At 39.1% G+C, this 20441-nt stretch overlaps 2 protein-coding genes across 2 annotated transcripts in view; one reads left to right on the forward strand and one right to left on the reverse strand.

The window, feature by feature from the left end:
- The window catches only part of LOC110045840 (kinesin-like protein KIF11), a 31877-nt gene extending 20942 nt beyond the window's left edge, over positions 1-10935 (forward strand). Inside the window, exons 15-27 of the mRNA XM_089287631.1 lie at positions 2479-2541; positions 3815-3943; positions 4206-4304; positions 5158-5226; positions 6166-6258; positions 6469-6530; positions 6927-7026; positions 7316-7399; positions 7779-7874; positions 7980-8202; positions 8697-8830; positions 9277-9459; positions 9765-10935. Of these exons, the coding sequence (XP_089143757.1) occupies positions 2479-2541; positions 3815-3943; positions 4206-4304; positions 5158-5226; positions 6166-6258; positions 6469-6530; positions 6927-7026; positions 7316-7399; positions 7779-7874; positions 7980-8202; positions 8697-8830; positions 9277-9459; positions 9765-9956 (1527 nt within the window). The 3' untranslated portion in view covers positions 9957-10935. The remainder of the gene's footprint in view (positions 1-2478; positions 2542-3814; positions 3944-4205; positions 4305-5157; positions 5227-6165; positions 6259-6468; positions 6531-6926; positions 7027-7315; positions 7400-7778; positions 7875-7979; positions 8203-8696; positions 8831-9276; positions 9460-9764) is intronic.
- On the reverse strand, positions 10926-19716 carry LOC110045627 (uncharacterized). Its single transcript, XM_020751225.2, has 3 exons — positions 19383-19716; positions 13754-14522; positions 10926-12870 (listed from the first exon to the last, which is right to left on the reverse strand). The coding sequence occupies exons 2-3, from the start codon at positions 14505-14507 to the stop codon at positions 11930-11932; spliced, it is 1695 nt and encodes a 564-aa protein (XP_020606884.1). The 5' UTR covers positions 14508-14522; positions 19383-19716; the 3' UTR covers positions 10926-11929.
- Between the last annotated feature and the right edge of the window lie 725 nt (positions 19717-20441).

A 20441-nucleotide genomic window follows, 5' to 3' on the forward strand; every position in this document is an offset into this window, starting at 1 on the left:
TTTCTATTTTTTGTGTGATTTATTTAAGGATTAGAAGAAAAGAATAAAAAATCAGCGGTAATCTTTGCCATTTGCCGTCTGCCGTAACCGCTATGCTTAAACTCTCTAATGTTTAAGACACGTTCGGTTCCAATGAGTAAATATTAAAGACAGAGATAATAGAATGTTTTTCAATACCTTTTCAGCACGAAACTTTGGTAATTACAACAGCCAATGGTAGTTTACTTGAATGATTCTTAACATACATTGGTGGCGCGATATTTCCAAAATCGTGTCATCTTTACAAGCCAAAAAATCACACTTTTCTAGCCGAGGCTTTAAGGGAATACCTCAAGGGGAAATGTATGGGACTTCAGGTACGTTACATCTATTGCCCCTCTTTTCACGGTATGTCTTGCCAACAATTTGACTTGAGAAAGCGCAATCACATTTATTGCTACAAAGATTGTAGACTTCAACTTTAGTTGTATTCAGCAAGCTGGGATAGCCAAAACGCCCGACTTTGAAAATTTCCAGTTATTTTCTTTAAACAGAGTGCAGAATATGGGCAACTAAACAAGCCTGCAAGTTTATCACATCCCACCAGCATCAACAAGCTATTTATTTTGTTGTAGTTGATTTCCTATGAAATAAATGAATATGTTAGTTCCAGTTATGTTAACAAGAGTAACTAAATTGCACCTTGTTCTTTGAAAATTTCTGAGCAGCACAGGGAGTAATAAAATTAATTAAAATTTTAAAAATGTGTGCTTCAGCTTCAATTTGAACTACTTGGAAATTCTCGTTCATTATTAATCAAAAAAAGAAATGAATAAAGTGAGGTAAGTGTACTTAAGGTTATCACAGTTTATCATGTGGATAACCTGATTTCTCAAGTCTTATTTTCACTAGCAACACAAGCAGAAGCGTATGCACAAGTGCAAGCACAAGCGTAAACACAAGCGCAAACACAAGCGTATGCAAAAGCACAAGCGCAGGCACAAGCACAAACGCATGCACAAGCACAAGCGCATGCACAAGCACACGCGCAAGCACAAGCGTAAACACAAGCGAATGCACAAGCGCATGTACAAGCACAAGCGCAGGCACAAGCGCAAACACAAGCGCATGCACAAGCACAAGTGCACGCGCGAGCGTAAACACAAGTGCAAACACAAGTGCAAACACAAGCGCATGCATAAACACAAACGCAGGCACAAGCGCAAGCACAAGCACAAACACAAGCGCATGCACAAGCACAAGTGCACGCGCAAGCGTAAACACAAGTGCAAACACAAGCGCATGCACAAGCGCATGCACAAGCACAAATGCAGGCACAAGCACAAGCACACAAGCACAAGTGCATGCACAAGCGCAAACACAAGCGCAAGCGCAACCATAAATGCGACCACAAGCGCATGCACAAGCACAAGCGCATGCACAAGTGCAAGTACAAGCGTAAAGACAAGCGTATCCACATCCACAAGCACAAGCGCAAACACAAGCGCATGCACAAGCACAAGAACAAGAGCATGGACAAGCACAAGTGCAGCCACAAGCACAAGCGGAGGCACAAGTGCGTGAACAAGCGCAAGCACAAGCGCAAACACAAGCGCAAGCACAGTAATTCTTACTTTATAATGAAAACGGCCTTGACGCGGGCAAAAGCACAAACGCAGGCTACAAGCACAAAGATCAAAATGTTTCCTTTTCTTGCGCTTGCACTTATGCTTATGCTGCAACAAGTGAAAATGAAGTATCGCTCAGTAACAACACAAACACAAGGATATTTACCACACCTGGTTATGTTTGGCCAATGAAAATACTGGATCCAGATCACCTCGCGCCTAAACAGTTTGGAAGGTTCGGATGATTTTGCTTGTGCATGTGTTTGGGTCAAATTGCGTTTTCACTTGAGTCATCCCTGTTGCTTGAGTTTGTGTTTGCGCTTGTGCTAGAGTCGCTAGTAAAACCAGGCTTTAAAAACGGGAACAAAAGAATCAAAAATGCTCATAATTACAAAAGTGCCAGTTTGTTACAAAAGTGCCCTATATTGTTACAAAAGTGCCCTATATTGTTACAAAAGTGCCCTATTGTTACAAAAGTGCCCTATCAAGAGTTACAAAAGTGCCCCAATGACGTTACAAAAGTGCCCTAGGTTACAAAAGTTCCCTACCTTCGTTACAAAAGTTCCCTATCGGGTTACAAAAGTTCCCTTTTGTGGTTACAAAAGTGCCCGTTCTTATGGCTCTCTCTCTCTCTCTCTCTCTCTAATCCAAAAGAAACTCGATGACAAGAACAAAGCTCACAAAAGCGTTACCATGACCGTGGGTAGAAATAGAAAAATCCAATGCTAAGAACCAATCAGATTGCAGGATTCATTACTGTGCTTTCTAGGAATAAATAAAAAAAGTTTTATGCAGTTAAAATTATTGTTACAAGTAGTCACACATAAATAAATTTGTTTGGCGATCTAATACTTCCTGTTCATTTTTTCAGGAAAAAGATGATGCTTGTGACACCTGGCGCAGTGATGTCTCCGGTATGGTTAAAGGAAATAAGGTGGGTGTGCACTGATAAGAAAATATATCTTGATAACAGTCAGTACACAATGATATAACTAAGATTTTCATCTGCACCCTAAATGTTCTTAGAGGGGAAGTTCTTTTACATAGTTAAGGACGTTTGCATGAAAATTTTCCAGTCGATAGATTTTTTTTAATTTTTACTACAGTCAGATAATGAGTTACCTGTGTCAGAAATGGAAAAATAATTGGGGGTCACCTACTTCGTTTCAGAGATTAAGCGTGTGGAAACCTACCCTGATTTTGAAAAATTGGCGGACGTAATTCAGCATTGCCTACAGGGGTTTATAGTTAAAAATATCAAAGATAAGTCAAAGGAGGCAAACGTTCTTAGTCATATTTTGTAGAAGTGGGTCTGTTGCGTAAATAATCCCAAATGCTGCCAACGTTTTCACAAAACTTAACCCTTCAAGAGGCATTTGAAACCGCCGCACAGATGAAAGGAGCGGTAAAAATAACGGAGTTCAACGGTACATTTTGCAAAAAATTCAAACTTCTAATCCATAGATTTTCCTCTTTTTGCGCTAAACGTAGAAAATCGGTAGAGAAAATCATCCATCAAAAGAAAAAAAGGGGTCTCCAAACGTCCAAGATCGTTAAATCCAGGCAAAGCTATAGCAATGGCCACCTGCCCTTTCATTGTTCATTTTATTACTTAGTGCACGCACTAATTTGCATGCGTAGTAAGGGTGTGCAGAAACAATTGGTGTGAATGTCCTTAAGGTTCAAATGGGGCAAACATCTTGCATCCTACTAGGATTAGTTCTGTCTGTCAATGTCTGGACAAAAGAAAAGGAATCGTCATAATGGTACATGCTGAACTTGGTCATAATATGAGATGAACAAGCTGCCCTGAAGTAATGTCCAAGTACTTACAACAGGAACCAAAGCAAACCCGTAAACTTGCATACACCAGTCAGTTGTTCTAAACTACTGAACTTAACGTGTAGGCATGTCTAGGACATGTGTAGACATGATTAAGCTTGCACCATAAGTGCTCATTGTTTCGCAAATCGGTCACCATTTAGTCTGGACTGCGCCTGAAGGCTGTAGTTCTTAGCTTAAGTCACTGTTGTTTTGAGTGATTCCATATTACTAGCACTATTCATCTGTCATAGTCTTGTTGTTGTTTCGCTGTTGTTGCTCTCTGTCCATTTTCTGCAAAGTGGCATTTAATTTCCAAAACTGTTCCGATTACAGATTGTGATTGGCTGGTTGCAAGCTGAGATGATACATTTTTTTTCTTTCAGCATAACATTTGTTCAGTTTTACACACCCTCATGAACAAGGAATTTCTGCCCAAGATGAGGGCACTTGAAAGCTCGTTTCATTCTATGGCTGTTTTTCAGAAGCAGTTTGAGGCATTTTTCACTGATAAGGTATTTTTTGTAAGGATTGTACATTGGCAGGTACTAGCTCTTCTCTTATGGTTTCCACACTCCATTGCTCATAATATACAGTTACTTAAATAAACAAATCTGCAAAGGAAATTTGAGATTTTTTACTAAAAGGTGCAGATTGTGGAAGTGTGCATGAACTTTCCTTGGATACTGCCTAAATTCCATGCATTTCTCAACAGGTTTGATTTTAAGTGTGCCCTTACTCACTGTTTTTATTGCTTCTTTTTCTTTTTTTTCTAAGATGAGTCAGTTGTCTTCAATGGTAAAAACCTTTGTGGAAGGACAAGATTCGATGTTGGAAAGTTTGGATGAGATGATTGAAAGACACTCACAGGAACAAGTCAGTGGAAGTTTACAAGCTAATCTTTGATCTATTGTAAATTTAAATTATTGTACAAAAGATGTCATTCTTTTTTGCCAGTTTTTGTAACAATTTATCTGCTTTGTTCAGTATCACTTTTTACATTTGTTGTAGCAATAGACCAACACAATATGAACTGAAATCTAAAATTTCACAATGAAGACATGTTTGGTAAAATCATTGGCAAAAAATGATGCGTACTTCTACTGGTTCATTTGTATCATTAGTTTTCCTTCTCTAGGATTACTGTAAGTATTGCTGTAAAATTCAGAGAAATCCCAATTTCCCTGTTCCTTTATTTTTTTAGCCTCCCATTAACTTGAACCAAAAGTTGTTTCTCTCCCCCTCAGTCGAACGCTGTAATTTTACCCTCAATTTTCCGTTCTTCCCAGTTTTTCAAAACAATTTTTGTTTCCCTTGGATGCTCAAAAAATCAGGACTTCACAGAAATGCAATCAACTAGTGGCCATGGTAACACAATGTAGGCAAAGAGTAAATCAGAAGTGTGTACATATATACAAGAGTTACTTGGAACAGGTTTACCAGAATGATACACCTTGAAAATTATCTCTGAAGTTTTGAACATACATACAGAAATCAATAGTATTCAGGTTCAAGTTGTATACATACAGGGTTGTGAAAAGTAAGCAGCAACTGCTGATGAAAATCACCATCTTCATCATCGTGATCTCAGATGGCCACTCTGCGGAGCTATTTATCTGATTCTTTAGAAAAAAGGTGGCAAATCAGCGGCCTACACTAACAGTAAACCTCTTGATAACCCAAGCCATGTTGTCCCAGCTTTTGACTGAGATGTTTTTCATCCCTGCAGGCTCAAGGTTATGGACAAATAATCAGGAAGACAGACTCTCTTTTGAACAACCAGAAAATCCTCATGAAGGTAAACACTGCAATTGATAATGGTAATAGGACTGAGTGGAGTCCAATTCGGTCTGTAATCATACGAGTGACTAACAAAATCGGACGACCGCGAAGCGGAGTCCGATTTGTTAATCATGAGCATGATTACAGACTGAATTGGACGACGCGAAGCCCTGTTACCAATTAATCAAAGCTATGACAAAATTCGAGAAACGAACAAACTATCGATTGAGCGCTGAACGATTAAACGTCGTTATGAATGCTGAAAAACACAGCAGTTTACTCAACAAAGTGCACGGCAACAGCGCGCGCAAAATGACGCGTACTGTCCAATTAATGCTCAAATCGGGCTGCTGATAGCCAAATCACGTTCGAGAATTTTGTTATAGTTTTGATTACTTCAGTTTAATAATAGGGACACAGAGGAGCCAAACCCACCATGACAACTTAATTTTATATGTTGCGTTTGTATGAGCTGTGCCCTTTCTTAGACCAGTTAGAGTATGCATAATTGAGGAAGATGACAGTTGTATGAAGGAAGATCAAACTACAGTGGGGGTTTTTTGTATACTTCCCAATCCCTCCCTACCCCGCTCCAATTCTTCCCACTCGATTGGAAACTGGGTTGATACCGCGGGTCTCGTTGTGCTGATATTGGCATACAATATAAGGCTAGTGTAGAGAAAATGAGCGATGAGCCACCATATTCGATAGCCTTTGTCAGCAGTAATCACTGAACTCAAAATGGTTCACTTATCCACAGAGAAACCTGGCACTTCTCAGACGGAACAATAATTCAGTCAGTACTGTAAACTTTGTAATACAACTAAGTTTAGTTTTTGTTCTTGGGGTGCAGTTATAATTTACTCGGAAAAGGACGTGACATCCTGGCAAATTTCGTCTTTAGGAGATTCACTGGTAAAAAATCTTCATACTTTACATTCACTTTTCATGACAGGAACTACAACAGACGTTCTTCAAGCAGATGATGTCATTATTTCAAGAAGTGAATGACAAACAGACAGAAAAGCTGTCTGACGATGCTAGCAAGGTAGATACAATCACCATTGTATTACACTTTGAAATTCAGTTTAAACTGGTCATTTTCTTGGGGAAGTTCCTGGGGCCGAGATAAATGTGGTTCACTCTGTTTGCATTTTGAGATTTTACGAATATCACTGAGGCTCTTTTAGAACATTTCACTCTCTCTTCTTTATTTCCCACTTAGAGTTTTGAATTTCTATAATTCCATTTTTTCAAGGTTACAGAAGTGACTTCCATTGCTAGACAAAATGCGGAAACTGCAAACACTAATCTTAGAAGGTATGAGCACAATACGGCTTTAGGATGTGAGGAGATCAATGACACTGGATCAGTTTTTATGCTTGACATTGCCACATGCACCATGTACAAACATAACTACTCCTCTTAAACTTTTAAAGCTACTGTCATGTTAAATTCTGGAGCCCAAAGAACGAAAACATGGTTGTCTTACCACTTTGGAAATGTTGTTCAAAGACGCTGAAAATAGGTTGCAGATACGAAAACATGTTTTGAAGCTACCTAAACTGACCAACCCCTGGATTTGATGTTGTTTTCTTAATTTTGCGTTCAGGTTCCTTTCCTTTCATGTTCTATATGTACACCTATTATACGACTGCAATTCTTAAATTTTTACCTTAGACTTTCTTATACTCTTATACTTACTCTTAATTTCAGTTATTGTGACTCTCTGAAGAACTGCGCTTCGCAGTTCTCAGATAACTGCTCACAAACCGTTGTTAACAACACTGCTGAGGCACAGAAGAGTTTCAAACAGGTAACGGAGTGACAATTCATTGATTGCTCATTGTCTATAACTTAGAACCTTTTTGATATGACATTTGAGTGGACAGTTTCAACTGACTGTTGTGAGAAGTTACTGTTATCAATCATGCACCCTGAAGACGAGATATTTGACAAACTCAACAAATGCTTGTCTGAGTTGCCGGAATATAATCAAAAACTCTACGAGTTTTTCTATGATTGGCAAAGAAACGATTATCATCAGCTGAAAAAAGTAGATGATTTTTAAATTGTTTCAAATGGAATTCTATTTTTCTCTCTAGGCTGCCGAACAAATTCATGACACCACAAATCTTCGTAAAGGCGTCGAGGAGGATGTCATGAACGCTTCACACAAAGTTGACGAGGTATGATGCACATTGGTGCTCCAACTTAGGCAGCCCAGTAACTAAAAGCGAAAAAAAATGAGATTCAAAAGACCAATAGTCAAACGTGAATCCTCTGTTCACAAAGTTGAAAGCTAAGTTGAAAGTAAGAATGGTTAGAGATAGGCAAAGGTTATGGAGGAGGACTCTAGTGTAAAGTTCAAAGTCTAGACTATGTGGAATTCTGTTTTGGGCTCAAATTTGTTTCGCAGACAGTGTATAGAGGAAAGAATAACAGTTTGTTGTTTTCACTGTCGCTGCACAATTTACATTGATGATTCACGTGAAGATAGGGTGGCACCGATTGGATAGAATATTATGTATGTTTGTTTTTGTTTCAATGTAATATTTTTTTTTTCAGCTGGCCGTTCAATGGCAGAACATGTTGGAAGAATCATTCAGTCAGCACCTTGTAACTCTCAAGTCTTGTTCAGCACAGCAACAGAGTTCAGTGAAGGTTAGATTATAACATGTCTACTGTCTGTGAATTCATAACCACACGAATACCACATTCCAAAAGAATGAACTGGCGCAATAGGTTTACTCTCTAATTTTCATTCAGGTATGTGAAGAACAACTCGAGCAACATTTCACCGGTGTGAAAACTGCGCTTGCCTCTCAAGACCACTCGCTTGGAGAAATGGCCGCCACACAGGAACGTCACCTGTCTGACCAATCAGAATCGACGAACACATGGTCACGTGACCAGGACAAACTTGTTGAACAGGTTAATACCAGAGTAAACCAGTTTCTGCTGGAAGATTTAAAAGATGATCTACCAACAGGTTTGTTATTTTTGTCAGTATATTATCGTTTGCTACTTGTTCTTCAGAATTGATTTAACAAAATGGAACACATGTTGATTCAAACTGTTGAATTTTCAATGAGGATATTAAAGATGATTTCCAGTCCGTACTGCACACTCTCGAGAGTTTGTTTGCGTTTTTTGTTTTGTTTTATGCAAGACGTCACAAAACGTAAACATTTCGCAACTACTTTTATGAAATAAATTCAAAGTTTCAAAACAACCGCCATTATGGATGCGAAGCGATTCGCATTCCATCGAGTGAGATTTATAATGCTTATAAACATTAGGGTGCTGAGATTGTGCACTACAGACTGGAAATCATCTTTAGGTATTTTTTTTTTTGGAGGGGGCGGGGGAGGTGGGGGGTGGCTGGGAGCGTGGGACCAAACAAGTTTCCTCTTCCCTACGTCTCTCTCTTGCAATTATAATTTCGACATTGATTTAACGTAAAGGTTTTTTTTTTTTTTACAGGTAGCACCCCCCAGAGGCGCCCATTTGACTATCCAACAACGCTGATAAGAACAGAGCCGCTTGACGTACTCAGACAAAGGTTTCAAGCCAGTTATGTGGCACCACCTTTCTCGCCAGAGTCTCAGCCGATCAAGGTATTTATACCTGACCAACAACAAACATTCTATATCACAACTACTCTTGTATTAAAGAAAGTGATTTTCTGCACTAAGTGTCACGTCTCGCATGATTTTGCATCGTAAAGGGACATGTATTTTCCCCGATGCGGATAATGGAGAGAAATGGGATTTGCTGAAGCGAGTGACGGCGTTTGTTTTCCTAGCGCTCTGCTTGTTGGACTCTTGTTAACCGCCTTTGTTGTGGTGATATTATAGTTTTCCTCAGTAACACTGCTTTGAGTAATCGCTTGTATCGAAAACGCTATTGTAATGAATTGTCTTCAATAAACTCAAACAGCACGTCGCAGGAGCTTTAGAGTTTTTTTGTGACCTTATCGCGTCCTGGGTCACACAGGGTTGTTTTCTTTTCGGTATAACGTCATTGTCGAGCCTAATGCGGGACTTGCTCTATTGTCTTACAGAGTGTTTCAAGTGACGAATCTGTGCCAGTGTTTGAGTTGAGTCAAAGTAGCACTGTCAGTTCAGAGACTGGTGTGTATCCATTGCGCAGCAGTGAAGGCGATCTGCTTGACAATGACAGCCTTGAAGATAGCGAAAATGAAGTTGTTGTTGCCACAGATGAAGCTGTGTTCGTGGAACCACAGGTAAGCAGTGTTTTTAAAACATTTTAAAGTGTGAGTTCGGTTGCACCTTTCACGGGGCTCTCGGCTTTGTTTATCACCTCTCGTTCGGCATGGATGGTAACATTTTACCGTCTGTCATCAGAAGTTTTTAAAAGCTTCAAAGTCATTCAGATAGGGTGAAGTTTCTTGCCAAAAAACTAAACACTATGGTCCCAGCTAGTGCACGAACACGGGCCTCTCGAGAGATTAGATACAACTACGTTTAAGCTGATATCGCCAAATAATTTGAGTGGTCTCTGTTTCACTGACTTCTTTTTGATCAACAGGCTGTTGTGGCACGTAATAAAGCCATGTCTGCTAACACGACCACAGATAAGGAGAACAAAGAGGCGACTCTAAACAGAGCCTCCAGTATCCCTAACCTGGCTGGAGTGGGAAGCAAAATTCCATCAGTGAATAAATTCAAGACTCCGGTGGATCGTGTTAAACGTCCTCTGAGATCAATGAACACTCAGTAAAATAACAATGGTTATTATTTTGTGAAGTTAGACAGGAAAACGAAATGTATATATCAGGAAAACAGCAACGTTGTATTGTTTATGTTCTTATGGTGTAGAAAATGTTTGTTAATGACACTTAAGGCTCTTTTCTCTGTTGGGGGTTTTGTGTAACTGAGTCGTTATATTTCAACTGACCATTTCTCTTCCAAAGTACATAAGCTCAAAAAGAAGTTAAAAACCCAGCATTTTATTCTACAGAAATACTGTAAAATCATACACCAATTTCGGTTTAGCTGTTTTCAGGTGAACCGGCACGCATAGGTTTGCCAAGGAATTAAAACATTGCTTCGAATAATCGGGATGTACAAAAAAAAGTCGGGGTTCCATTGTTTTGGGTTTTTATTTGTACGGCCAGCGACATCGAAGTCGCGAGGACGGAAGCGAAAAAACGTAAACTCCACGAGTATTTCTTAAGCTTCATTCATATATGTATAATTGATCAGCTGTAACATTAAACATCTGACTGGCAGCTTACTCTTGTAATAGCTTAGAAGTCTGTAAGTAAATAGAATTCTCAATGATTGTTGATTCATATTTGAGACAGGAAGCATTTATAGTTACTATAACGCAAATTTGTAGTTCTGTATAAACTGTATCAGAAGCATATCACCTCACTGTATTGATTATGTGGAAATCTATCTTTCTGTAACATTTTCCATCAAAGAAATGAATTGGAGAGTTTTGCTGTTCTTTTACTGGTTTTTCTCAGGGCCATTTTCCTTATAACCTCACTGTAATATAAGACGAACCTAAATACTGTGTGCATTTCAAGATATTTCCGACTGCGAAACCACTGCTTTAGATATTGTAAAGATCAACAATGATCAAACAGAAAGCTTGAAATGTTTGATTTATGTACATAACTGAACAAACCTCGCTCCTGATGTCAAATCACTTCTTAGAACAACATCAGTAAATACAAGTATATTTGACTTCATGGCGTTTTTTATTTACCGACTTTAGTTGGAAGAAATTTAAAGGTAAACAAGTCTGCGTCTGGCCTAGTGGTCCATACAGCCGGAGCTTATCTCAGTTTCCATGTATTTCTCCCCCTCTCTCCCCGGGTGGGTCGCGTCCATCGCAGGATTACTCCCAGCATTAGAGCCGCCTGTACCCATTTATACACCTGGGTGGAGAGAGGCACTGTGAGAGTACAATGTTAAGTGTCTTGCCCAAAAGCAGAACTCAATGACCGGGGCCAGGGCACGATCCGGACTCCGGCGCGCAAACCACAAGGCCACCCACCATGCACTATTTCTGGATGAAGTTTGAACTAGACGATAAAGTGCTCCCGTTTTCGTTCTTTTTACATTTTAATATCTTTCCTACTCTACTGAATGTAATACCAAAACAACCCTCCGTTCAAGGCATGTTACTTAGACTCACTTTGAATCTGGATATGAGGAATCTGGAAATTTGTCAACCTCATACGTCCTCTCCTCAGAGGATCCTGAGTAAATATTCTCACAGGGAGAGCTTGAATGATGAAAAAGTCTTCCCGCATGCGCTTTATATTACCCTCTTTCTAATCTCACGCTGTAATAACATGCAAGTGTTCTTGTTTGCAAATGGAAGGAATCTCTTGCTGAGGAGAGAGAGCTGTTAGCAGCTATATTGAATTTGGATAGTCTTTTTACGTCTGACGAAACTTGCAACCAAAATGTAGGTATAAACGTTGGAATAAAGAAATTAACTCTGCGATGTAAATATCCCAAAAGTCCCAATACCCTAAATTCAATTGAATGAAACCTTTTGCTTGGACATAAATGTAATCCGAGTTTAAATACCAACCCGGGTAAATTAAGCTAAATATTTTAATTATCTAATAAAAACCACAATACACATAGCCTGTACTTCATAAGTCCAATTACTCCCCAGTTATATCGACAGATAAGACCCTCAACACTGCTATTATTCTTGTATAGCGTTGGTTAAGCTCTTGTTTTACTGTCAAATAACCAACGTTTGGGAGTCTGCCAGCACCAATCTAACGCCCTGACAAGTAGACAATCCTTGATCTTCTTCCACCAGCCGGCACATTGAATCTTGTACTTGATCTCGCCGAGAAGCTTGAGCCAAAAGTCGAACCAAGTGAGACGCAGAAAGGCAATCAGTACCAAGTGTGTGGGACCCAGCGTGTCGCTCATCTGTACCCTCAAGTGTTGTAGAGCACGTGCCTCATTCTCTGGCTCATTTAGTCGGAACGAACATCCATCGTACGGTGCGAATACAGCCCACAGCCATCCTCGAGGGTTTCTCCAAAACAGGCTCCAGTAGTCTGGCTTAATTCCACAAAGGCTCCCGATATCGTCACCATAGGTGTATGCTTCCACCAGTGTGCCCAATCGTCGGGAGGATTCCTTGAAGTAGTTGTCCCAGAAATCTTTATCCTGCTTAGCTACTTCGTAACGTCGGTCTTTCGGTGGGAGGTGACATTTTCCCGAGAACGCTTTCCCGACGAATCGTGATTGAATCTCGGCTATTGCCGCGATCGAGCCGACCACTGGCCGAACGTAACCGATGAATGCTAACGTTGGATCTTCAACATTGAAGATGTACTTATAATTATGGGTTAAAGGCACGGCCTGAAATTCTACCGGAAGGATTGGAAACTCTGTTTTGTAGCCTGTACACTGGATAATGACGTCTACAATCTCTTCAGTGCCATCACAGAAAATGATTTTCTTGCCTTCGATACTTTGGATAGCTCCCTTGGGAATACAGCGTTGGTAGTCGACTTTATCCAGTACGTGACCATTTTTGTTGACGAAGAAGCGGAAAAATTGGGCGTCATTTTTCCACTCAGCAATACCATGCCCTTGATAGGCAAGGAGGGAACCGCTTGTGGTCCAATTACAAATCCAAGACAAGCCTAGAAAAAAACATGAATGGGTCAAAATCCTTGCTTTGTTTTGTTTGCTGTTCGTTATACCTTTTTTCCTTCATTCGTTTTTCTTTTGCTTGTTCATTCACTCGTTTGTTTATTTGTTTGCTTGTTTGTTTGACACAATAGACTATGTCCTAATAGCATCTGTAATATTTTTAACGATCATATTTCTGCATACAACCTGAGACAATCAGATTTTTCTACTCCTAGATACAACACTGTTACTTATGGGAAGCACTCTCTGCGTTATTTAGGACCCAAATTATGGGGCAAACTGTCTATGGCTGACAGATCAGCCAAGACACTGCAGGCTTTTACAAACTATATTCGCAAAAGGGATATAACTCGCTTAATAGACACCGGCTGTAAGGGCTGCATCCTATGCTTTACATAATGCCCTTCAAGTCATTTATTTTTTTATTGTATTAATATTAGTATTAGTATAGTTTTTTAGCAGTGTCCCCTAATTAGTATGGTGTATTATTTCCAGGCTATAAGGTTTTTGACACTTTAATAAAGTTCTCACTCACTCACTCACACAAATTGAGGACTCCAGGCAATAACTGAGAGCATTTGAAAGTGGCAGTTTTGTAACCAGCATTACCGCGAGATTTTTAATGCAAAAATTATGTCAAACTGTACAAAAGTAGCAACAGTTTGACCTAACTCTTCTGACAGGAAGCAGTTGGTGTGAAAATTAAAACGTTCTTTCTGTTCAATTGCAAATAAAATAAAGACTGAATTTCAACTATTCTTTTATATTCCTGATTGAACTTGGCAAATTGTTGGAATTTTTGTCTAAAGTTGATGTTTAAACCAACAAAACAGATTAGTTATCAATAAAACACTTTACTTGCTCTTCACAAACCTGGTTTGCTCTTTGTATAAGGAGCAATGAACTTCATAACTCTTGAGGAGGCTTTATCCAAGGCTTGAGGGCGGCGATTAGGAAGGATCTTAGCAAACTTCCTGAAAAAATGCATTCCACGTGGTATACACCATATAAGGCGCGACACATGATCACACCATTCCTCGACGACGTCACTGGCCGTTTCACCGCCGCCTATTAACATGACTCGTTTATTTGCGTGCTCCGGAACAAACGATTTAAGTTCGGAACTGTGGCGAACTTCTCCAACAAAGTCTCGAAGTATCGAGCGTTCCAGACCACGATTCGGCTTCTGCACGCTTCCTGTGCACATGATCAAAAACTTGCTCGTAAACTGTCGGCCATTTTCGCAGCTGACTCGCCAGAGTTCGTCCTTCTTCGTAACTTCCATAACACAATGATCGAGACGTATGTGCGACCACAAATTGAAAGTGTCGCAGTAGGACTTCAAATACGCTAGCACATCATCGTGTTTTGGAAATTGGCCAATCTCTTCTGGCATGGGAAAGTCGGACATTTCTGTTACAGAGGAGGAGGAAGTCGCCTTGGTGGTCTGCATAACGGTTATGATTTCAGGATCCTCTGAATAGCACCACAGGCCTCCCACATCAGAGCGTTTTTCCAGTGCCACAACAGTTAATCCTTCCTCTAACATGCATTTACAAGCCAACAGACCCGACCAACCGCTGCCTATCACAATAACCTCTCTAAACACAGCCTTTGAACCTGCCATGTTGGGATGACTCTTCTAGAAAGGAAAAGGAACAATCAAAATATTTAAGTTTAAACCTCTGAGCATTCAAACCAAGTTCTCACTTAATATCCAATGGTTTACTACACAAAACCATTTCGCGGGTATCAGTCCTCAAAAGACTACGAATGGAAGGCTTTCGATTCCAGTTAAATGAGTCAAATAGCTGACTACAACACAAGATAATAAACAAAAGCTTCTCACAAGCTAGTGGTTCGGAGATGATGTTAATCTATAGTTATTTATACGAAGTCTGTAATCAGATTCGGAGAGTAAGATATTCTATAAACTCACCAACGTCGAAACGTCGAAATTGATGAAATTCGAAAGGAGAGAAGACAATGCAACCAACAGTGTGTCGAAAGTCACACAAAGCATTTCCTGACTTTTCCTAAGATTTGCTTCAATTAAAATATTACATTACTTTAAATTACATTGCATGCACGTTTTGCGGAAACAGCAATGTTTCGAAAGAAAAATGTTTCAAAAATTGACTTGGGTTGAGCCACACTTCTGCTTTCTTGTCGCATACTGATTGTCCGAATATAAAAGCTTGGAAAAAATCTATTATCATGTAATCAATGTACTTAAAGTTGGTAATGATTTCACTCACCGACTTGAGATTGCTTTAGAAAATAAATTTACCTAAAAAAAATTACTCCGGCAGAAATAAAACGTGTGGATGTAGTATATCTATCGAATTTCCACTTAAAACTACGTATCAGGCTTAAGTTACAATTTCAACACAGAAAGATCCCTCGGGCTCTTTTATTGGCAAAAAAGGGGTAGGTCGAACCTTAAAATAGGATTTTCAATAGCAGGAGCTATTCTTTGCGAACTAACTGCGATCACAGCGATCACAAAGTTATCCGCTCTTTGTTTTCTTATTTATTCGTAACATCTCAGTTTTCTTAGTTTTCATTTTTTTTTTTTTCATTCAGCAAACACAATTTGGGCTGAGATTCTAATTAGACAGCTGTGTACGCGTCATCACAAAGTTGACGGAGAGAGCGTGTTTGATCTTAGCAAAATTCATGCTTATCACAGACATCCTTCCTTAGCTAGCAGAAGTAATACATTCAGAGATCATCAGTCCGTCCGTGGTCGGTAGGTTTACGAATTCACTCAACTGGGCGGTTGGAGCGACTCCGCTTCTAACTGTCTGCATAGAATAAGTTTCTTGTAAATACATTATATTTTCTTTATAACACAGATTTCTTGTTTAGAGAAGTAACTTGTCAGCAATTAGGATACGGCGCTAGACAAACATAAATTTCAGCGAATGTGAATTCCTCGAATGACTTTGCTTACTGTAATGCACCATCTGATGATGGTGTAATCAGCCCCAATCCACTTTAGTTCAGCAGTACGCTTCTTAGGCGGCATGATTAAGTGAGAAGAAATGAACTTTACACTAACGGATGTTGGATGACAGCGTTAACCGCATACAAGGTAAAATGAACTTAAGAAAATTACATGGACGGGAAAAAATATATAACTAAATAGACACCCTCAGAGGTGCCAGATTAAAGTAACCGCCAAATAGTTGCGGTATATGAAAAAAGATTAAAAAAGGCTGTTATCAGACCGAGACAACGCATTTGCTGTAAATTGTGACAAGTGAGATAAATAACAGTCATAAAATCCCATTTCCACGAATAAATATATATGCATTGACAGTGATACCGAGTGCATTGGACACGATCAAAATGGATTGTACACTCATGCGGTAAACTGCAAGCAAAAACAATAACCAAAGCCGGTATAGAACAAATGCACACCTATGTACTGTGCATGCCATATAAAACGAATGCACACTTATGTACTGTGCATACCGTATAACACAGGCACATTAATGTACTGTGCACACAGGTGGCCAAATGATAAGCCAAGCACAAGATCAAGCCAACGGAAACAGCATTAAAAAGGTATGCGGCAAATGAAACCAGCAAAAATAGCTGAATCACGAGGCGACAAAACACGGCTTGGTGTAAAGTGTACACTGTACATATATCAAAAGTAAATGGCTTGAATTAGCGTCAAACAGCATAGTTCGGCCTAATGGTCGACAATTGAACAAATGCGTAATGACTTTAAAACGGCCCCTCTGAGGCTACGAAAAAACTCATATTGCCCCTACCTATTGAGGTGGACACCATCACGCGCGAGAAACCTCTGGGATGCATTCCAAAAGCCTCTATGTTCCCAGAAAAAGACATAAGGGAGGGCTTCGAGGAACGTTTTAACATTTTTGTTAAACGCGCGCACACGCGTGTTGAATACAGGATCGGATCCCAGAAGGGTTTGGCAGACATAAATAAGCTTAACGTTGTACGTGTTGTGCAGAATGGTAACAAGCTCCTCGATAGAAGAACCCACAACTAAAGCTTCAAGACGAGAGAGATCATTGGTTCCCAGCTGTAAAAAAATCTCTGGAGCGAATGACGCGACCACGGGGCCGGGGAGGTCGTATTGCAACGTCTTAGCCACAGTTCTTCCCCCAACACCACGCCATGTAAATGTGGCAACATTATTTAACAAGAATTGGTGGTTAAGGTTAGGGTTTGCGGCAACGAAGTTGTCTAAACGTCTAATGAATGAAATTAGAGGGAGACTCATTCTAATGTAATCCAAAATATCTCTGCAACTTGCCTGAAAAAATGTTTTCGCCAAGAGATATACTCGCTGTGATGGTGAGAGCAACAGGTAAAAATTGAAAATGTGACCAGTGTTTTATACTGGCGGATAGATAACACTCTTTAACATGATTGGCTGTTATGTCACATGACAGACCACCATCGGATCGACAAATATGTGCCTTGAATACAATAGGTCAATTTATCGACATAAATGACAGTATGCCTTGGCTTGATGTTTGTTTTTGTTAAATTATAGAGCATGTATGGGAATACTATAACAGAGAATGAATGGGAACGTTCATTGCGAATTACTCAGCTATAAAGAATTAAATCGCTCCCCAAAAATAAACAGTTTTAGGGCCAGTGATACAGAGATGATGTCTGCATAATTTCAGATCTATAGCTCAAATACTCGAGCTAGAAAAAATATTTGTTAAATTACAGGGCTTGTCACATAAGGATACTTTTCACCAAATATCAGAGGAAAAGGTCTGATATTGGAGCTGTACGAATTATTTAATTATTCAATTTTATTTGTTTTATATCTTGTTTGTGTAATTATTTATTTTATTTGAAGTAAAAACTAACGGTAAAAGCGCGCGACGTTTCGACCGAACTTTTATCATTATCAAGTTTAAAAGTGAAGATAAAAATTATGCATAAGTATAAATATAAAACAAAGAAGTAAAAGTATGTAAAGTATGAAAATGTAAAAAAACGGTGTTAAAGACAAAAAAAAAGCATGCAAGAATAAAATAATTTAAAATGATTCAAGACTTTCGCACGAATTGAGTCTGACTGTACATCGAGACTTGGTCTCAGTTCATTAATAAAAAACGTTTCATAAATGAGACAGTCAAACTTGTTCTTGCACTTTTTTTAAGATCGTAAAATTCTTGGTAAGATCCTTGGGCACATAAGAATGTTTCACATGAAATTTACATACTTTTACTTCTTTGTTTTATAATTATACTTACGCATAATTTTTATCTTCCCTTTTAAGCTTGATAATGACCGAAGTTCGGTCGAAACGTCGCGCTCCTTTACCGTTAGTTTTTCCTTCAAATTGTCTTAAAAAACCTTTACCTATAAGAATTTATTTATTTATTTATTTATATATATATTTGTTCATTTAATCGGTTTTAACCGGTCTCCAACGAGATGAATTCCAACTAGAAAAATTTTGCACTTTTTTGCAGTCTTTTAAATGCAAAGTAGCTCCTAATTTCTAATAACCTGAATCCTTAGGTTGTAAAATTGAAAGATACGATGAATTTATAGAAACTGTTCATTTAGTAGCTTTAACCATATCGCTGGAATGTGTTGGATACTTCATGACAAACCGAATGTTTGCTTTGGAAAAACGGTTTCACGGTCTGTTGTGAAAGCAGCCACACAATTGTAGAAATGTCCGTAATTATGACACTTTTTGAAAGGATTGTTCCAAGTACGCATCAATTATTTCCTTTTCCATGTACTCTGGGCACGAAAACCAGCTGATCAGTTCTAATTTTTATAGCCCTTTCCAGCTGCGAAATCTATTTATCGGACAATTGTTTAGGTCCAGCCCACACTACTTTGAACCGGAGGACGTTCGACATTTTGAAAACGGGGCTCGTCGAAAATGATGTAGTCACATCATGTGATTTTCCTCAAACTCAAATCCAAAATGACCGGTGAATGCGTTTTTAAATTCCTCCGGCGTCGTGTGGACGGAAAACATTTGATGCGTTTTCAGAGTGAAACCTCCGTTTTCAAATTCCTGGTGCGTAATATGGACGGAGCTAAAGACAAGCTTTGTATATTCTGTTAGAGAATCCTTCCCTTGAACAGTAACTACAACAATTTGAGCCCATCTTTGTAATCCGCACGCTTCCTTCTATTATTTGTACACGTAACTAGTTATTTATATTCAAGATTGCATGACCTGTAACTGAACAATGCAGAATTTTCCTGCCGAAGCATATCTCTGAAATTAAAATCGTCGTTTTACATCTAAAACTTAGAAGAACATTAGTGGTTGCTGGCACTTCCCGTTTTCTAAAGTTTAACCCATTTCGTTTTCTGTTTTGTGATTTAATAAACGATAGATTCCATTCACTAATTCGAGCAAACTCAAACCTTAAAGGATGCTTTAACTCTCTTGCGATATTTGCACTTTACTTTCAGTTATTACCAAATATTTAGACAGGAGGTCGCGACAAAACCCGCATCTTACCTTTGAATGACGTTAGCCAGACTACATGAAACACGCCCGTCTCAGAGGAAAGAAAGCGGTTAGATTGATTCCGGTGACTCAAACTTCAAGTGATACTATGCAAACAAATCAAATAGCTATATAAGCTTAACACTTATTATGCATGCAGAATGTTTAATTATGCCAATTCCCTAAGACATTTTAAAATATATACATTGATAATAACTACTTACTACCCCCTTCTCCGATCTTTTCTCTCTTTCTTCTATAAATCATCCAGGCTCCTTGTATTCCCCCGTTTATGCCTCAAGCCCTAGCGTTTCCCTTCGCGTACCTCTCGATTACAAGTCTCTCTTACTATGAGGCTCATTTTAATTTTAGTACTTATTAAATTAATGTTACTTCTCTTAAAACTCGTTAACATTCCAAAGAATTGACATTACAATTTATTTTTTCACCTGTTTGGAGAAGTTTCTCGCCGCACGAAAAGGTACATCGCATTTTTGACAAGTGATTAACAAGCAATGACAGTGTCCTTTATTTTCTCACCGTTTGCTTGAAAACCTACCAGGTGCTAGAAGAGTACGCGTCATTGGTTACATTTTCTCGTAGTGACCTAGTTGGTGCGGAAAACATTCGGCTATTGTTTAGGTGAACAAAAGACCTGCATGCATAATAAATGTAGGGGGTTACCTGGAAGTCTTGCTAGGTTATCCCACATAGGTAGAGCTTTGCAGAGAACTAGAAAACATATCATTTTTGTCTAATTACAGTAGCCAGTTATCTGTAGGCGAATCACAACATCCGAGAGATTTACGAATAGCTTTCTTTCCTTTGCTTTGAGTGGGTAGGTTTTGCAGACTTTCAGGCCTCTTGTATCTCCTTGAATCAATATTTACCATGTTCACAAAAGTGCCAAGGTAGGACTAAACATGAAACTAGTTCGAGTACTGAAACAGCGGGAAAACGTTTGACAAGAGATTTACATGCAAAAGTACAGAATTGAATTGGCAAGTGAGTATTTCCTGAGCATTTCGGAAGCCATTGGCAACTGTAGAGGGTGGTAAAGGGTATTTTAGT

This window comes from Orbicella faveolata, unplaced genomic scaffold (genome assembly GCF_042242905.1).
Source record: "Orbicella faveolata isolate gen_17 unplaced genomic scaffold, um_ofav_v1 contig_1, whole genome shotgun sequence".
Classification (NCBI taxonomy): Eukaryota; Metazoa; Cnidaria; class Anthozoa; order Scleractinia; family Merulinidae; genus Orbicella; species Orbicella faveolata.

Coding starts and splice junctions, on each gene's coding strand:
- LOC110045627 (XM_020751225.2), bottom strand. CDS start 14,507: ATGGCAGGTTCAAAGGCTGTGTTTAGAGAGGTTATTGTGATAGGCAGC. Junction 12,871..13,753: donor TTATACAAAGAGCAAACCAG/GTTTGTGAAGAG, acceptor GTTTTTTTCTAG/GCTTGTCTTGGATTTGTAAT.